Source organism: Scardinius erythrophthalmus, assembly GCF_964197995.2.
Source record: "Scardinius erythrophthalmus genome assembly, chromosome: 13".
NCBI classification, from domain to species: domain Eukaryota; kingdom Metazoa; phylum Chordata; class Actinopteri; order Cypriniformes; family Leuciscidae; genus Scardinius; species Scardinius erythrophthalmus.
The window spans coordinates 10,320,151-10,332,307 of record NC_138233.1 but is presented as its reverse complement, the minus strand read 5'-3'; the positions used below and the strand labels follow the sequence as shown (position 1 = coordinate 10,332,307).

Sequence of the window (12,157 nt, the reverse complement as noted above, 5' to 3'; positions counted from 1 at the left end):
TTTTTGTGTGAAAAGCTCTCAAAAATTGTTCTTCAACAGAAATAGAGAATATTCCAGTTAAACACCAATTAACATATCTCTGTATAGTAATTTGTAAAAATGGAGGAGTCAGTTAAATTTTGAACCAATTGTTGAGAAAACAAAGACATTTAGTTTGTGGTTAATGAGGCGATATATCAATATTTGGAAGGGTATTATTGTCAAAGAGGAAAGATCTGTATACACATCTTTATCATTTGACGTGCCTCCCAAGGTGATTAAGAATTTAGACAAGATACTTTAACATTATTTGGAGAAAAAAAAGACAGATTATATAAAAAGGAGGTAATTTGTAACCCTAAAGAGGGGATTTGAGGTTTTAGTTTATAGTCCACTTAATGACACTTTCAAAACTAAATGGTTGATGGAGTTAATGAAGAATAGAGAAAGTCTTAATTAATTGATACTCTTGTGGGTATATACACTTTGTGGAAGTTTTCTGTTGACACAAATTCCTGTTAAATTGGCCAGCTTTCACAGACAAGCCATGCTGGCATAGAAATTGTTATATATTATATGTGATTAGATATATATGACTAGTTAAGAACAATTAGGCTATTTCATGTTGAATAGCAAAGACAAAGCCTACTATTTTTTTAAAAAAAAACAAATCCTAAATTCCAATGAATATGTTAAATGTGTGTATATCTATCTATCTATCTATCTATCTATCTATCTATCTATCTATCTATCTATCTATCTATCTATCTATCTATCTATCTATCTATCTATATATATATTTTAAATCAGTTACCTTCTAAACCAAGACAAATGTGATATTGAATATATGTATATTTATTTATTTAACAGTCTGTCTTTTACAGTTTGTAAAATTTTATAAAATTTATAAAAATAAATTCCCCTATTTAGAAAATGTAGGCCTATATTGTATATTTGCAGCCGGAATCTGACTAATGCACTCTATTGGAATGTAAAGAATGCTATTTGATGTTTTAAAGTACACAAGCTTGTGTTCCTCCAAGGTTTTTTGATGGTAACATGCCAGTTCTATCTAAGTAGCAATATTTTCCACCAAATTGAGCCAAAATCGAATTTTCTAACTTTTTGTAGGACACATTTGAATTCAAAGGTTTTATTCGCAATGTGTTGGTCATGCAACACTGACCTCGCCCATTTTGTCTGCGTTCCCTGACCTATATAGCAAACAATGTCCATTTAGTGTGGCTGTCTAGTGCAGACAGACCCCTGCAACAACAGCAGAGCCCTCAGGGTAGGCTGATTATCCCTGTCCTTCAGTGCAAGATTGCTGATCAATACAACTGTGGTCACTGTTTGAATAGAAAATAAGAGTGAGCAACAGAGCTACTCAGACGGCATAAGTATGAGTTTTGGTTAACAGTTTGTAATATTTACATCATTAGTATTTGCGTACGCAACGTGAGTCTGTCATGTGACATTTGATTTGATAAAAGACATAGCCCCAGGCTGCTTATTTGTCTCACCACCCTTTTTAATCCATTGATTGCTTTTTCTCTCCTCAGAAACATGACGAGCATTAACACAGCAAACATCAACTTCAAATGGGATCCCAAGAGCCTGGAGATCCGCACACTGGCGGTGGAAAGACTGCTTGAGCCCTTGGTTACCCAGGTCAGGCTGCTTTTTCAGTTTTCACACTCAGTTGCTGTATTAATCACCAAAAATCACAGTTTTCCTTATTTTTTTTGCATTGTTTGCAGGTCACCACACTTGTGAACTCCAGCAACAAAGGCCCATCCAACAAGAAGAAGGGGCGCTCCAAGAAGGCTCATGTTCTGGCAGCCTCTGTAGAGTCAGCAACCATGAACTTCCTGGAGAAAGGCGAGAAGATTGCTAAAGAGAGCCAGTTCTTAAAGGACGAGCTGACTGCAGCGGTGGAGGATGTCCGTAAGCAAGGTAAGCAAAAAAGAGAAGGCTGCTAACTAGGGCTGGGTTGACAATATAGATTAATCAATTCTTAAATTCCAATATCAGTCTTTTATTCTATGCTGTTTTCTGGTGATGTGTGAACAAAACTTAACTAAACATTATTTGTAGCGCACCACCATCCAATTATCGCAATAAGCTTTATGCTGTTACTTTTGATGTGAAACACACTTTCAGCTTTCAAATTCTGTCAATTTCATAATAAATTCACTTGTTCAAGCAACAGCACTATGCGCATGTGCTGATCATCTTCTCCCCTTTTCTACTAGTTCTAGCAAAAAATAAACATGAATAACATTTGAAGGTTTATTGAAACAAACAGTACAACTTACTGATTATGTATCATGTCTCATGTAATCACTCAATCACCATGTAAAGATCTCAATACCACAGCTTGTAAATAACATGTCACACATTACATTTATCTCAGGAAAGCCATTCAATAGGCTACCCATAGCTTGATTGTTAGCTATATACAAAAAATTACATTTTGCTAAATATTTGCACTATATTACATGTTAATTCAGGGTTTTTCCTGGGTCAAAACTGGTCTTCGGTGGTGGCTGACCGACATGGTCATCCACACACAGCAAAGAGTACCCTAGTACCCACATGATCCGCAAGCCCAATATTGACAATACATGTTAAATTTAAAATAAATACAAAGAAACAGTTTGTGATTTTTTTCTTAACCTATTTATTCAGGAAAAAAGAGCAGTGAGTGATTTTCTCTTTGCATTTTGTTGTCTTATTAACATTAAAGGGATAGTTCTCCTAAAAATTCAAATTATCATAATTTACTCTCTCAAGTTGTTTTAAACTCGAATAAGTTTCTTTCTTCTGTTGAAAATAAAAGTTATTTGGAAGATTGTGGGTAACCAAACAGTTGATGTACCCCAGTGACTTCCATAGTATATTTTTCTCCTATGGAAGTCAATGGGGACCAGCTACTGTTTGGATAGCCACATTTTTCAAAATATTAATATTAGAAAAATATTAGAAGGAAATTAATAGAGGATTGGAACAACATTAGAGTGCGTAAACTATGAGATAATGTTTATTTTTGGGTGAACTATCCCTTTAAGGACAAGCGGCAGCGTGTTTACTATTACTACTGTCTCTTTAAGAGTTGTGCGCGACGCGTCTACTATACACGCATTTGACAAGCAGATTTTCTCTCAATTTTCTCAAGTTTGCTTCCACTTTAGACATAACCGACTTTGTTTATGTAAACCTTGTGTGTATTTAACAGTATAAGCACAATAAGACTCGAAAGATAACTTAGTCAAGTATCCAGGCGCTGGTAGACAGGCTTTTAGTGCATGTGAGCTTCACATGTACGCGCTGAGGAACTCACACGTAACAGTGCACCAGCACGCGAATTAGCCTAAATGTTTAACCGACAAGGCATTAAAGCACATGTAAATTATGAACTGCAGTGTCCCGTTCCGTTCCGCTGCGTTAACATTTTATGTGAATATACGTCGCGTTGTTCAGTATGTTGGGACCATAGTAGACTGTAAAAAAAAAAAAGAGGCGCCAGAACAGATATAATGCACGATTCTACGATATTTCTTTAAAAGCAGATCGTGGAGACATTATAATCATCCACGATCAAAAATCGTCATATCGAGACCCCTAAACCACTTCAAACTGGATAGATTTTTTGCGTTTATTTAAAGTTATGTCAGCTGCATGTGCGGAATGCTTGTCACAAGATGTAAGAGAAGATAAGGCAACTTTTTTTTGACTGCAATTCACACCCAGCGCTAATTCAGCAAAAATATTCTCCGAATGCACCACGTAAAACATGGATTCGGTCTTCCGACCTTTAGGATCAGTTGATTTTGATGCGAGGGAGAGAGCAAAGAAGACGGAGAGTGCACGCGCGGGGGTGGGGCGCTGTGATCGTTCTCTCCGTCACTCCGTCAATAGCCTGCTTCACTCACAAAACCCAATTACAGATCAAATAAGGCTTTGGCGGGACAAAAAATCGTTTTGGCGGCCGCCAAAAAATTTTCAATGTAGGAAAAACCCTGTAATTGTAATTTTATTTAACCTGTTAGTGATATCTTGTATGCGATATCGCAGGGTTTCTCAATCTCGGTCCTGGAGGGCCACTGTCCTGCACAGTTTAGCTCTAACCCTGATCAAACACACCTGAGCAGGCTAATCAATGTCTTCAGCATCACTAGAAACTCACAGCTAGGTGTATTTGATCAGGGTTGGAGCTAAACTGTGCAGGACAGTGGCCCTCCAGGACCGAGTTTGAGAAACCCTGCGATATCGGATAGAAAATTGTATCGCATTACGAGCTTGTGAATCCGTATCGAATCTGTTTGTGAAATCTGTGTTAATACAGTCTTTGTGACAACACTGTTAAAAGAGTTAAAAAGTGGCTGCTGCCATTGAAACTATTACAAGAAACATTTGAAATATCCTAATTTAAATAATGGCTTTAATGAGTGGTTTCATTTCCTGTTTTTATTATCTGTCTGTGCTTATCTGCATGACTGGATGGATTTTTGAATTAAGAGGGCTTGGCTTGTACTATCAGAGTTGCTGCTATCATGCAATGGAGTGTGTACTTCCTCCAAGACTGTTGTTCTCTATATCCCCTCATTCAATCTCATGTTGTTTGTTCTCATTACAGAACATCTCTGCCGTGTGTTCTTGCAGAAAGAGGATAGAGAAGGCAGGTTAATAGAAGGGTTTAACCCTGTCAAATTGCACAACGACTCATTTATTCATGTCTTGTTTGCCATGCATTTTTGATTAAAAATCCTGCTGATATTGATATGTGGACCCTGCTACACTCTAGTTAGTGCACATTTTCGTTTGACTCATTTAAATAAGATGCGATAGCCTCATCATATCAGCATGAGTTTGGAGGCCTTCATTTTACGGTGCAAAGTAAATTTTCCTGCCATTTTTGACACCTATGCTAACTAATTCTAGGTATATGGCTATGCTACCTGTGCTAAGAAGGGATTGTCACTTTCATTAGTGAACAGCTTGCCTTGACTTGCTGCGCTGATCCATCAAGATATTTTTATTTATGCTCGGTTGCCAAAGATGTGAAAAGAAGCACAAAACTTGCATATTTACACAGAGTCTGCCAGTTGTCAAGGGTGATGTCAGATGTGGAGTGAGACTTCATGTAAAGTCTGTTGCCTTCTGTTGGCATGTGACAAATAAACATTAGCCCTGTCTGATTGGTCGTGGCGGCGGTGTTGCAACAATCTATAGAGAGATTCTCAATGTTACTCAGAAAACGGGTTATAAGTTTAATTCGTTTGAAGTACTTGTACTAAATATTACGCTCTCAGATGTAAGAAAAACATCCCTATTATCTCTAGCCTTGGCTACCGTATATAGACCGCCTGGGCCTTACGCTGATTTCCTAAAAGAGTTTGCAGATTTTCTCTCAGACCTATTAGTCAATGTCGACAAAGCATTAATTGTTGGAGATTTTAACATACACGTAGATAATCCAAATGATGCGTTAGGGGCTGCGTTTACAGATTTATTAAACTCCTTTCGGGTCAAACTAAATGTTATCGGACCAACTCATCGTTTTAATCATACACTCGATTTAATAATATCACATGGAACCGATCCAACCGATAAAGATATCATTCCACAAAGTGATGGTCACTGACCATTACATGGTAACTTGCATATTACGTACTCCTGTAATACATCATGCTGCGCCGCGTTATCGATCAGGCAGAACAATCCTTCCATCCACCATAGATAATTTTTCAAATTGCTTATCTGATCTGTCTCAGCTGCTCAGTGAACCCAAACAAACAGATGAACTAGAGGAATTAACTAGCACTATGAGCACCATTCTCTTTGGAAAATTGGAGATTGTTGCACCCATTAGATTAAAAAAGGTCAAAGAGAAAAGTAAAGCACCATGGTACAACAATACTACGCATGTTCTAAAGAGAGAAACCCGTAATTTAGAGCGTAAATGGAAACAAACTAATTTAGAGGTCTTTAGAATCGCATGGAAAGACAGTATGTCACGTTATAAAAAGGCCCTAAAAGCGGCCAGGGCTGAGCACCTCCGCAAACTAATAGAAAACAACCAAAACAATCCTAGGTTTTTATTTAACACTGTGGCTAGACTAACAAATAAACAGACGTCACCTGAACAAAATATTCCGTTACAGTTTAGTAGTAATGATTTCATGAAGTTCTACACTGAGAAAATAGAAAACATCAGAACCACAATTGTAAACGTTCAATCCTCAGTTGCGCCTTAGAATTCAGCCTCAATTATCACCCCGCAAGAACAATTACAGTGCTTTACAACTATAGAACAAAAAGAGTTAAATAAACTTATCACCTCATCAAAAACAACAACATGTTTATTAGATCCTATACCAACTGAACTACTGAAAGAAGTGTTACCTATAGTGGAAGAGCCTCTCCTCAATATTATTAACTTCTCTTTATCTTTAGGTCATGTTCCAAGAACATTTAAACTGGCAGTTATAAAACCTCTCATTAAGAAACCGCAATTAGACCCACAAAATCTAGCAAATTATAGACCCATTTCAAAACTTCCTTTTATGTCTAAAATTCTAGAAAAAGTTGTATCCACCCAACTGGGCTCTTTCTTGCAAGAAAATGACATCTATGAAAAGTCTGGATTCAGACCGCATCATAGCACTGAAACTGCGCTCGTTAAAATCACAAATAATTTACTATTAGCTTCTGACCAAGGCTGTATCTCAATACTAGTTTTAATTGATCTTAGTGCTGCGTTTGATACTATAGATCACACAATACTCTTAGATCGACTACAAAATTATACTGGTGTTCAAGGACAAGCATTAAGCTGGTTCAGATCATACTTATCTGACCGTTACCATTTTGTCTATTTAAATGGAGAAAAATCGATCATAACTCCAGTAAACTATGGAGTGCCGCAGGGATCTGTGTTAAGGGCCCTACACACCGGGACGAATATCGGCGCGCGTTATTCGCCAGCGTTTTTCAACGCGTTTTTTGTGTTCACATCCAAGCGATTTTCGCTGACGATGAGCCGAGTGAACATGCAAATTCATTCCCTGACATTAGATGGCGCTTAAAGTAAAACAGAAACCACTCCATAACAGTTCTCTTTTATCAAGATTTTTATAGTCGCTGTTGCGTTTGTCATATAGTTCTTTATGTTCCGACACCAACGAGATCAGCAGCTCTACATTCATCTTGCCTCGCATCTTCCTCGTCTTATTTCTTCCCGGCAGTGTAGACGCTACTTGGTGTATATCTTCTTCGCTGTTACGTATGTGTGCTCGGCAAGATCGTTTTGTGTTTGAGCACCCCCAAGTTGTGTTTTATTGTAACCTTAGAAGCTCCAGACACGTGAACAAAAGCGCCAATCTCATTGGTCGGATAGTTTTTGACGTGGCGCGTCAAACCAAAAAAACAAACCCGAGGCGTTTTTTAAAAAATGACGCTTTTACGCGTGGCATTTTTCGCGCTGGTGTGCACACTCACATTGGCGCCCTTTTAGTCACGAGGCATTAAACGTCGGCGAATATCGCGCGTGAAATTCGTCCCGGTGTGAACAGGCTTTAGGCCCTCTGTTATTCTCAATATATATGCTGCCACTTAGAAATATAAGGAAACATGGAATTAGTTTCCATTGTTATGCTGATGACACTCAAATCTATATTTCATCACGGCCAGATGAAAACGCTAAATTATCCAAATTGACAGAGTGTGTTAAAGATATAAAAGATTGGATGACGCGCAATTTTCTTTTATTAAATCCAGACAAGACAGAGGTACTAATCATCGGTTCAAAAAAACGCCCACAAAACCTCTCACAATACAACTTTAACATAGTAGGATGTCCTGTTACTTTATCCTCTACAGTAAAAGACCTGGGTGTTATATTAGGCTGCAACCTGTCTTTTGAAAATCATATTTCATATGTTACAAGAACAGCCTTTTTCCACCTTAGAAACATTGCTAAGCTACGTAACATGCTATCAGTTTCTGATGCAGAAAAATTAGTTCATGCATTCATGACCTCGAGACTAGATTACTGTAATGCTTTATTAGCCGGTTGTCCTGCATCCTTAATATACAAGCTACAGTTAGTCCAAAATGCCGCCGCTAGAGTTCTTACTAGATCAAGAAAATATGATCATATAACACCAATTTTATCATCACTACATTGGTTACCTATTAAGTTCCGTATTAATTACAAGGTATTGCTACTGACTTATAAAGCCCTAAACGGCTTAGCTCCAGTCTATTTAACGGATCTTCTATCGCCCTATAATCCATCGCGCTCTTTAAGATCACTAAATTCAAGGCTTTTGGTCATACCTAGGATATCTAGGTCCACCAAAGGAGGGAGAGCATTTTCACATTTAGCTCCAAAACTCTGGAATAGTCTTCCTGATACTGTTCGTTGCTCAGACTCGCTCTCCCAGTTTAAAACTAGATTAAAGACGCATCTCTTCAGCCAGGCATTCATATAATACTTTTAATCTTACAGTTAAATCCGGTCTCTAGGTTATAAACGCCAGAGGAGAACTGGCCCCCGACTGAGCCTGGGTTCTCCCAAGGGTTTTTTTGTTTTTTTTTCTCCATTAGGTCACCTGATGGAGTTTTTTGGTTCCTTGCCACTGTTGCCTTTGGCTTGCTCAGTTGGGGACATTTGGGGATATTTAATTTAATTAATCAATCAACAATACTATTGATCAGCATTACCAAACGTGGACATTTTCCACTAGAAACAAACATTGATGTATTATTTTAATTTAATACTGTGAAGCTGCTTTGATACAATCTCTATTGTGAAATATTTAAATAAACTTGACTTGACAAATAACCTGTAACCATAAAGTCATCACTATACATTCTCATCGAAGTGAATGGCTGACATGAGCTTCTCGACTTGGAATGCCCCCTTCTTCTGGAATTAGTGTGCCATGTCGTACTTCTGAGATGCAGACTGCAGGCTCAACCCACTTATTACTTGTTGGAATAACATCTTTGTCAGTTTCAGACTCGGCACTCAGTGTTTATTGGCTTAGTTTAGGCTGTAAAATCTGTCAAGCGCCGGCCAGCACACTGCTGTGATGCCGGGGAATGTCACTTTGGTTTTGGTATGCTGTCATTGGCTGTGGAATCCAGACACTGTTGCATGCTGGTGCCGGAGACTGTCAGCTATGCAGTTTTTCTCGACCATGCATGGTTCGACTGATAATGCCACCATTGAGTGGAGTTAAAGCTTCCCTAGATTGAAAAGAGATCCTGGTACCCAGCTGTGGCTTACCAGCTGTTCTGCAAGCCGGGCAAATGTAATCGTTGCGTAATGCACGTTAGAAACCACTGAATCCTTGAACGATTTTCTCCCTAACAACTCCAGAGTTGTCTGCTGCATGTATATGTGCAACATTAGCATGTCTTCTGGGTGTAATGTGTCTTATTTAGAAACCGATTTTGATTGCTTCGCACCTTTTCAAAGGGTCAATGAAGGATGCTGGGAATGAGAATGCTGTCTGCTTTCCCTGCAAGGTATCTGGATGCTCTTTGTCTTCTTTACACGTCCACTTTCAACATTTCATCACAAACCACTGTGGTCCTCTTGTGAGCGCTACCTTATAAGTGATAGATGTGAGTTTATTATGGGTGCACTGATCACTATCAGGCCCGTGAAAATGGTCTTATTGATTGCGCCCTCTGGAAGGAACGACAGTCTCTGAGTCCTTAGTTCTCCTGGCTTTTTGTGTGGTTTATTGTCAGACGAATCTTTTTTTTTTTAAGTGATGGGTAAAAATAGAAAGGGTCTTTGAGCTATCATTCAGCGTCTGTGGAAACCACTGCTTGCGCAATAACCCAGAAAATCTTGTTTTTTAGATTGCCGTCATTCTGTGAGACTTGCTTCCTGTTACCAGGGAACTCTGCACATTTTTCCAAACATCAACAAAGGAAAGAATGAGACCCCCTCCTGAGCACATAGCTCTTACTCGGTGCCTCATCAAATAGATTTTTCTCTCTTTTCATTGAGTCAATTTCAGTTCAGGCTAGTTATGAACTTGGCCATTACTTGCGCTCTTGGCTGCTTTCATTGCAAGCTTTTTTATTTTTATGCTTGACTTGAGTGGGATGCGGATATCTGCATGATTGTGTTCAGTTTTATTTGTCGACACATTCGAAAAAACAACCAGAAACTCTGTTGAATGTGAGGCTTGTGGTTGTATGACTGCGGTCATTCATTTTGATATTTTAAGCTGCTGTTAAAGGGGGGGTGAATTACTGTTACATGCATACTGAGTTTTTTACACTGTTAAAGAGTTGGATTCCCATGCTAAACATGGTCAAAGTTTCAAAAGTTAAGTTGTACGTTTGAAGGAGTATTTTTGTTCCAAAAATTGTCCTTCCGGTTTGTCACAAGTTTCGGAAAGTTTTTTTTCGAGTATGGCTCTCTTACGTAAGAGAGGGCGGAATTTCCTTATATGGGTCCTAAGGGCACTTCTCCGGTAAGATCGCGGGCGCGCGCGCACTCGTAAAACAGAGCAAGAGAGTGAAAGCAGTTCGCCATCAAAGCGCCCTGCCCGGCTTTTGGGAAGTCAATGTCACCAAAGAAGTGTGTTTTTGGTTGCCAGGGCAAGACAACCCTGCACAGATTCCCAAAGAACCCGGCGTTAAGGCACCCGTGGATGGAGTTTGTTTTCCTGAGCATAAACGGAGTTGTGTAACTGTTAAGACTGTTGTTCCCTGCATTTCGACGATGATTGTTTTATAAACAAAGCCCAGATCGTCTAATGCTTAAGGATCGAGCAGTCACAATGATAAAGGTTCGCGGTCGTGCGTTGGAACGGTGAGTAAAACTGTTGAACATATGTCTCTGTGTGTTGTTAGCTCGGCGCGTTAGCACAGCTAAGCTTCGCCCACACGGCCCGCCCCCAGCCGCTCGTTTTTTTCCGGAAAGACTCGGTACAGCCAACATTCAATTAAAAATATAATAAAACAAAAGACTTTTTGGAGATATGAAGGATGCAATATTACTCTATAGGTACTCAAGATTAACAGGAGATTGAGTGAAAATGAGCATTTCACCCCCCCTTTAAAATGCTCTGCTTTAACGCATTGAAAAGGTTTCAACATGAACCAACTGGGATGTGAAGCAAGCGATGACCCTTTCGCAGGCACATCAGATAAGACATCAGTGTTATCCTGGGGACTCGACCTTCACTGAATGAACTCTTTTGGTGTGCTAGCATGTGTCAGAGAGCTCTGGCTATGAGCAGACATGAATCGCGCTTTTGCTTTCACCACAGTGTTTCACTGCTTCTGAATTTCCTCTCGATCTAGCATTTCACAAAATGACATCCTAATGCAATTAACCCGTCACCCCCTAACCACTGGCATTTATCCTCGAACATGAACACCCGCTGCTCTGGTGATTAGCTCTATATTTCACCTTGTTAGTTTTTCTTGTGTGTAGTGGTTGGCTCTGTTCTTATGACAGACCGTGGGGTGGCTGAATCAGACCTATCGCTTGAATTGTTGGTTTAATTGTTGGGAGTTGGGGGGGCAGAAAAAGTAGCGAAAATGAATTAGGGCTGCTCGATTATGGAAAAAATCATATTCACGATTATTTTGGTCAGTATTGAAATCACGATTATGTAACGATTATTTCACATGACTTTGGGAACGTGTTGCAATTTTTTAAAAAGACACGGTAACACTTTACAATAATGTTAAAGGGATAGTTTGTCCATAAATGATATTTAACCCATGATTTACTCACCCTCAAGCCGTTCGAGATGCATATGTCAATCTTTTTTCAGACGAACACATTTTCAGTTATTTTAGAAAATGTCTTAGATCTTTCAGTGGTTATAATGTGAAGTAATGGGGTCCACTCCTTCAAGTCCCAAAAATGTGCATGTATCCTTCACATCCTCCTTGGGATTTGAAAGACATTATAACCACTGAAAGATCTAAGACGTTTTCTAAAATAACTGAAAATGTGTTCGTCTGAAAAAAGATTGACATAAGCATCTCGAACGGCTTGAGGATGAGTAAATCATGGGTTAAATATTTTTGGGCGAACTATCCCTTTAATTAGTTAATATTAGTTAATGTATTAACTAACATGAACTAACAATGAGAAATACATTATTATACATTATTATACAAATACATG

General features: G+C 38.8%; 1 protein-coding gene across 1 annotated transcript in view; it reads left to right on the top strand.

Moving 5' to 3' along the window:
- ctnna1 (catenin (cadherin-associated protein), alpha 1) overlaps positions 1-12,157 on the top strand; it is a 141,708-nt gene that overhangs the window by 1,336 nt on the left and 128,215 nt on the right. Inside the window, exons 2-3 of the mRNA XM_081383345.1 lie at positions 1,542-1,650; positions 1,740-1,935. Of these exons, the coding sequence (XP_081239471.1) occupies positions 1,546-1,650; positions 1,740-1,935 (301 nt within the window). The 5' untranslated portion in view covers positions 1,542-1,545. The remainder of the gene's footprint in view (positions 1-1,541; positions 1,651-1,739; positions 1,936-12,157) is intronic.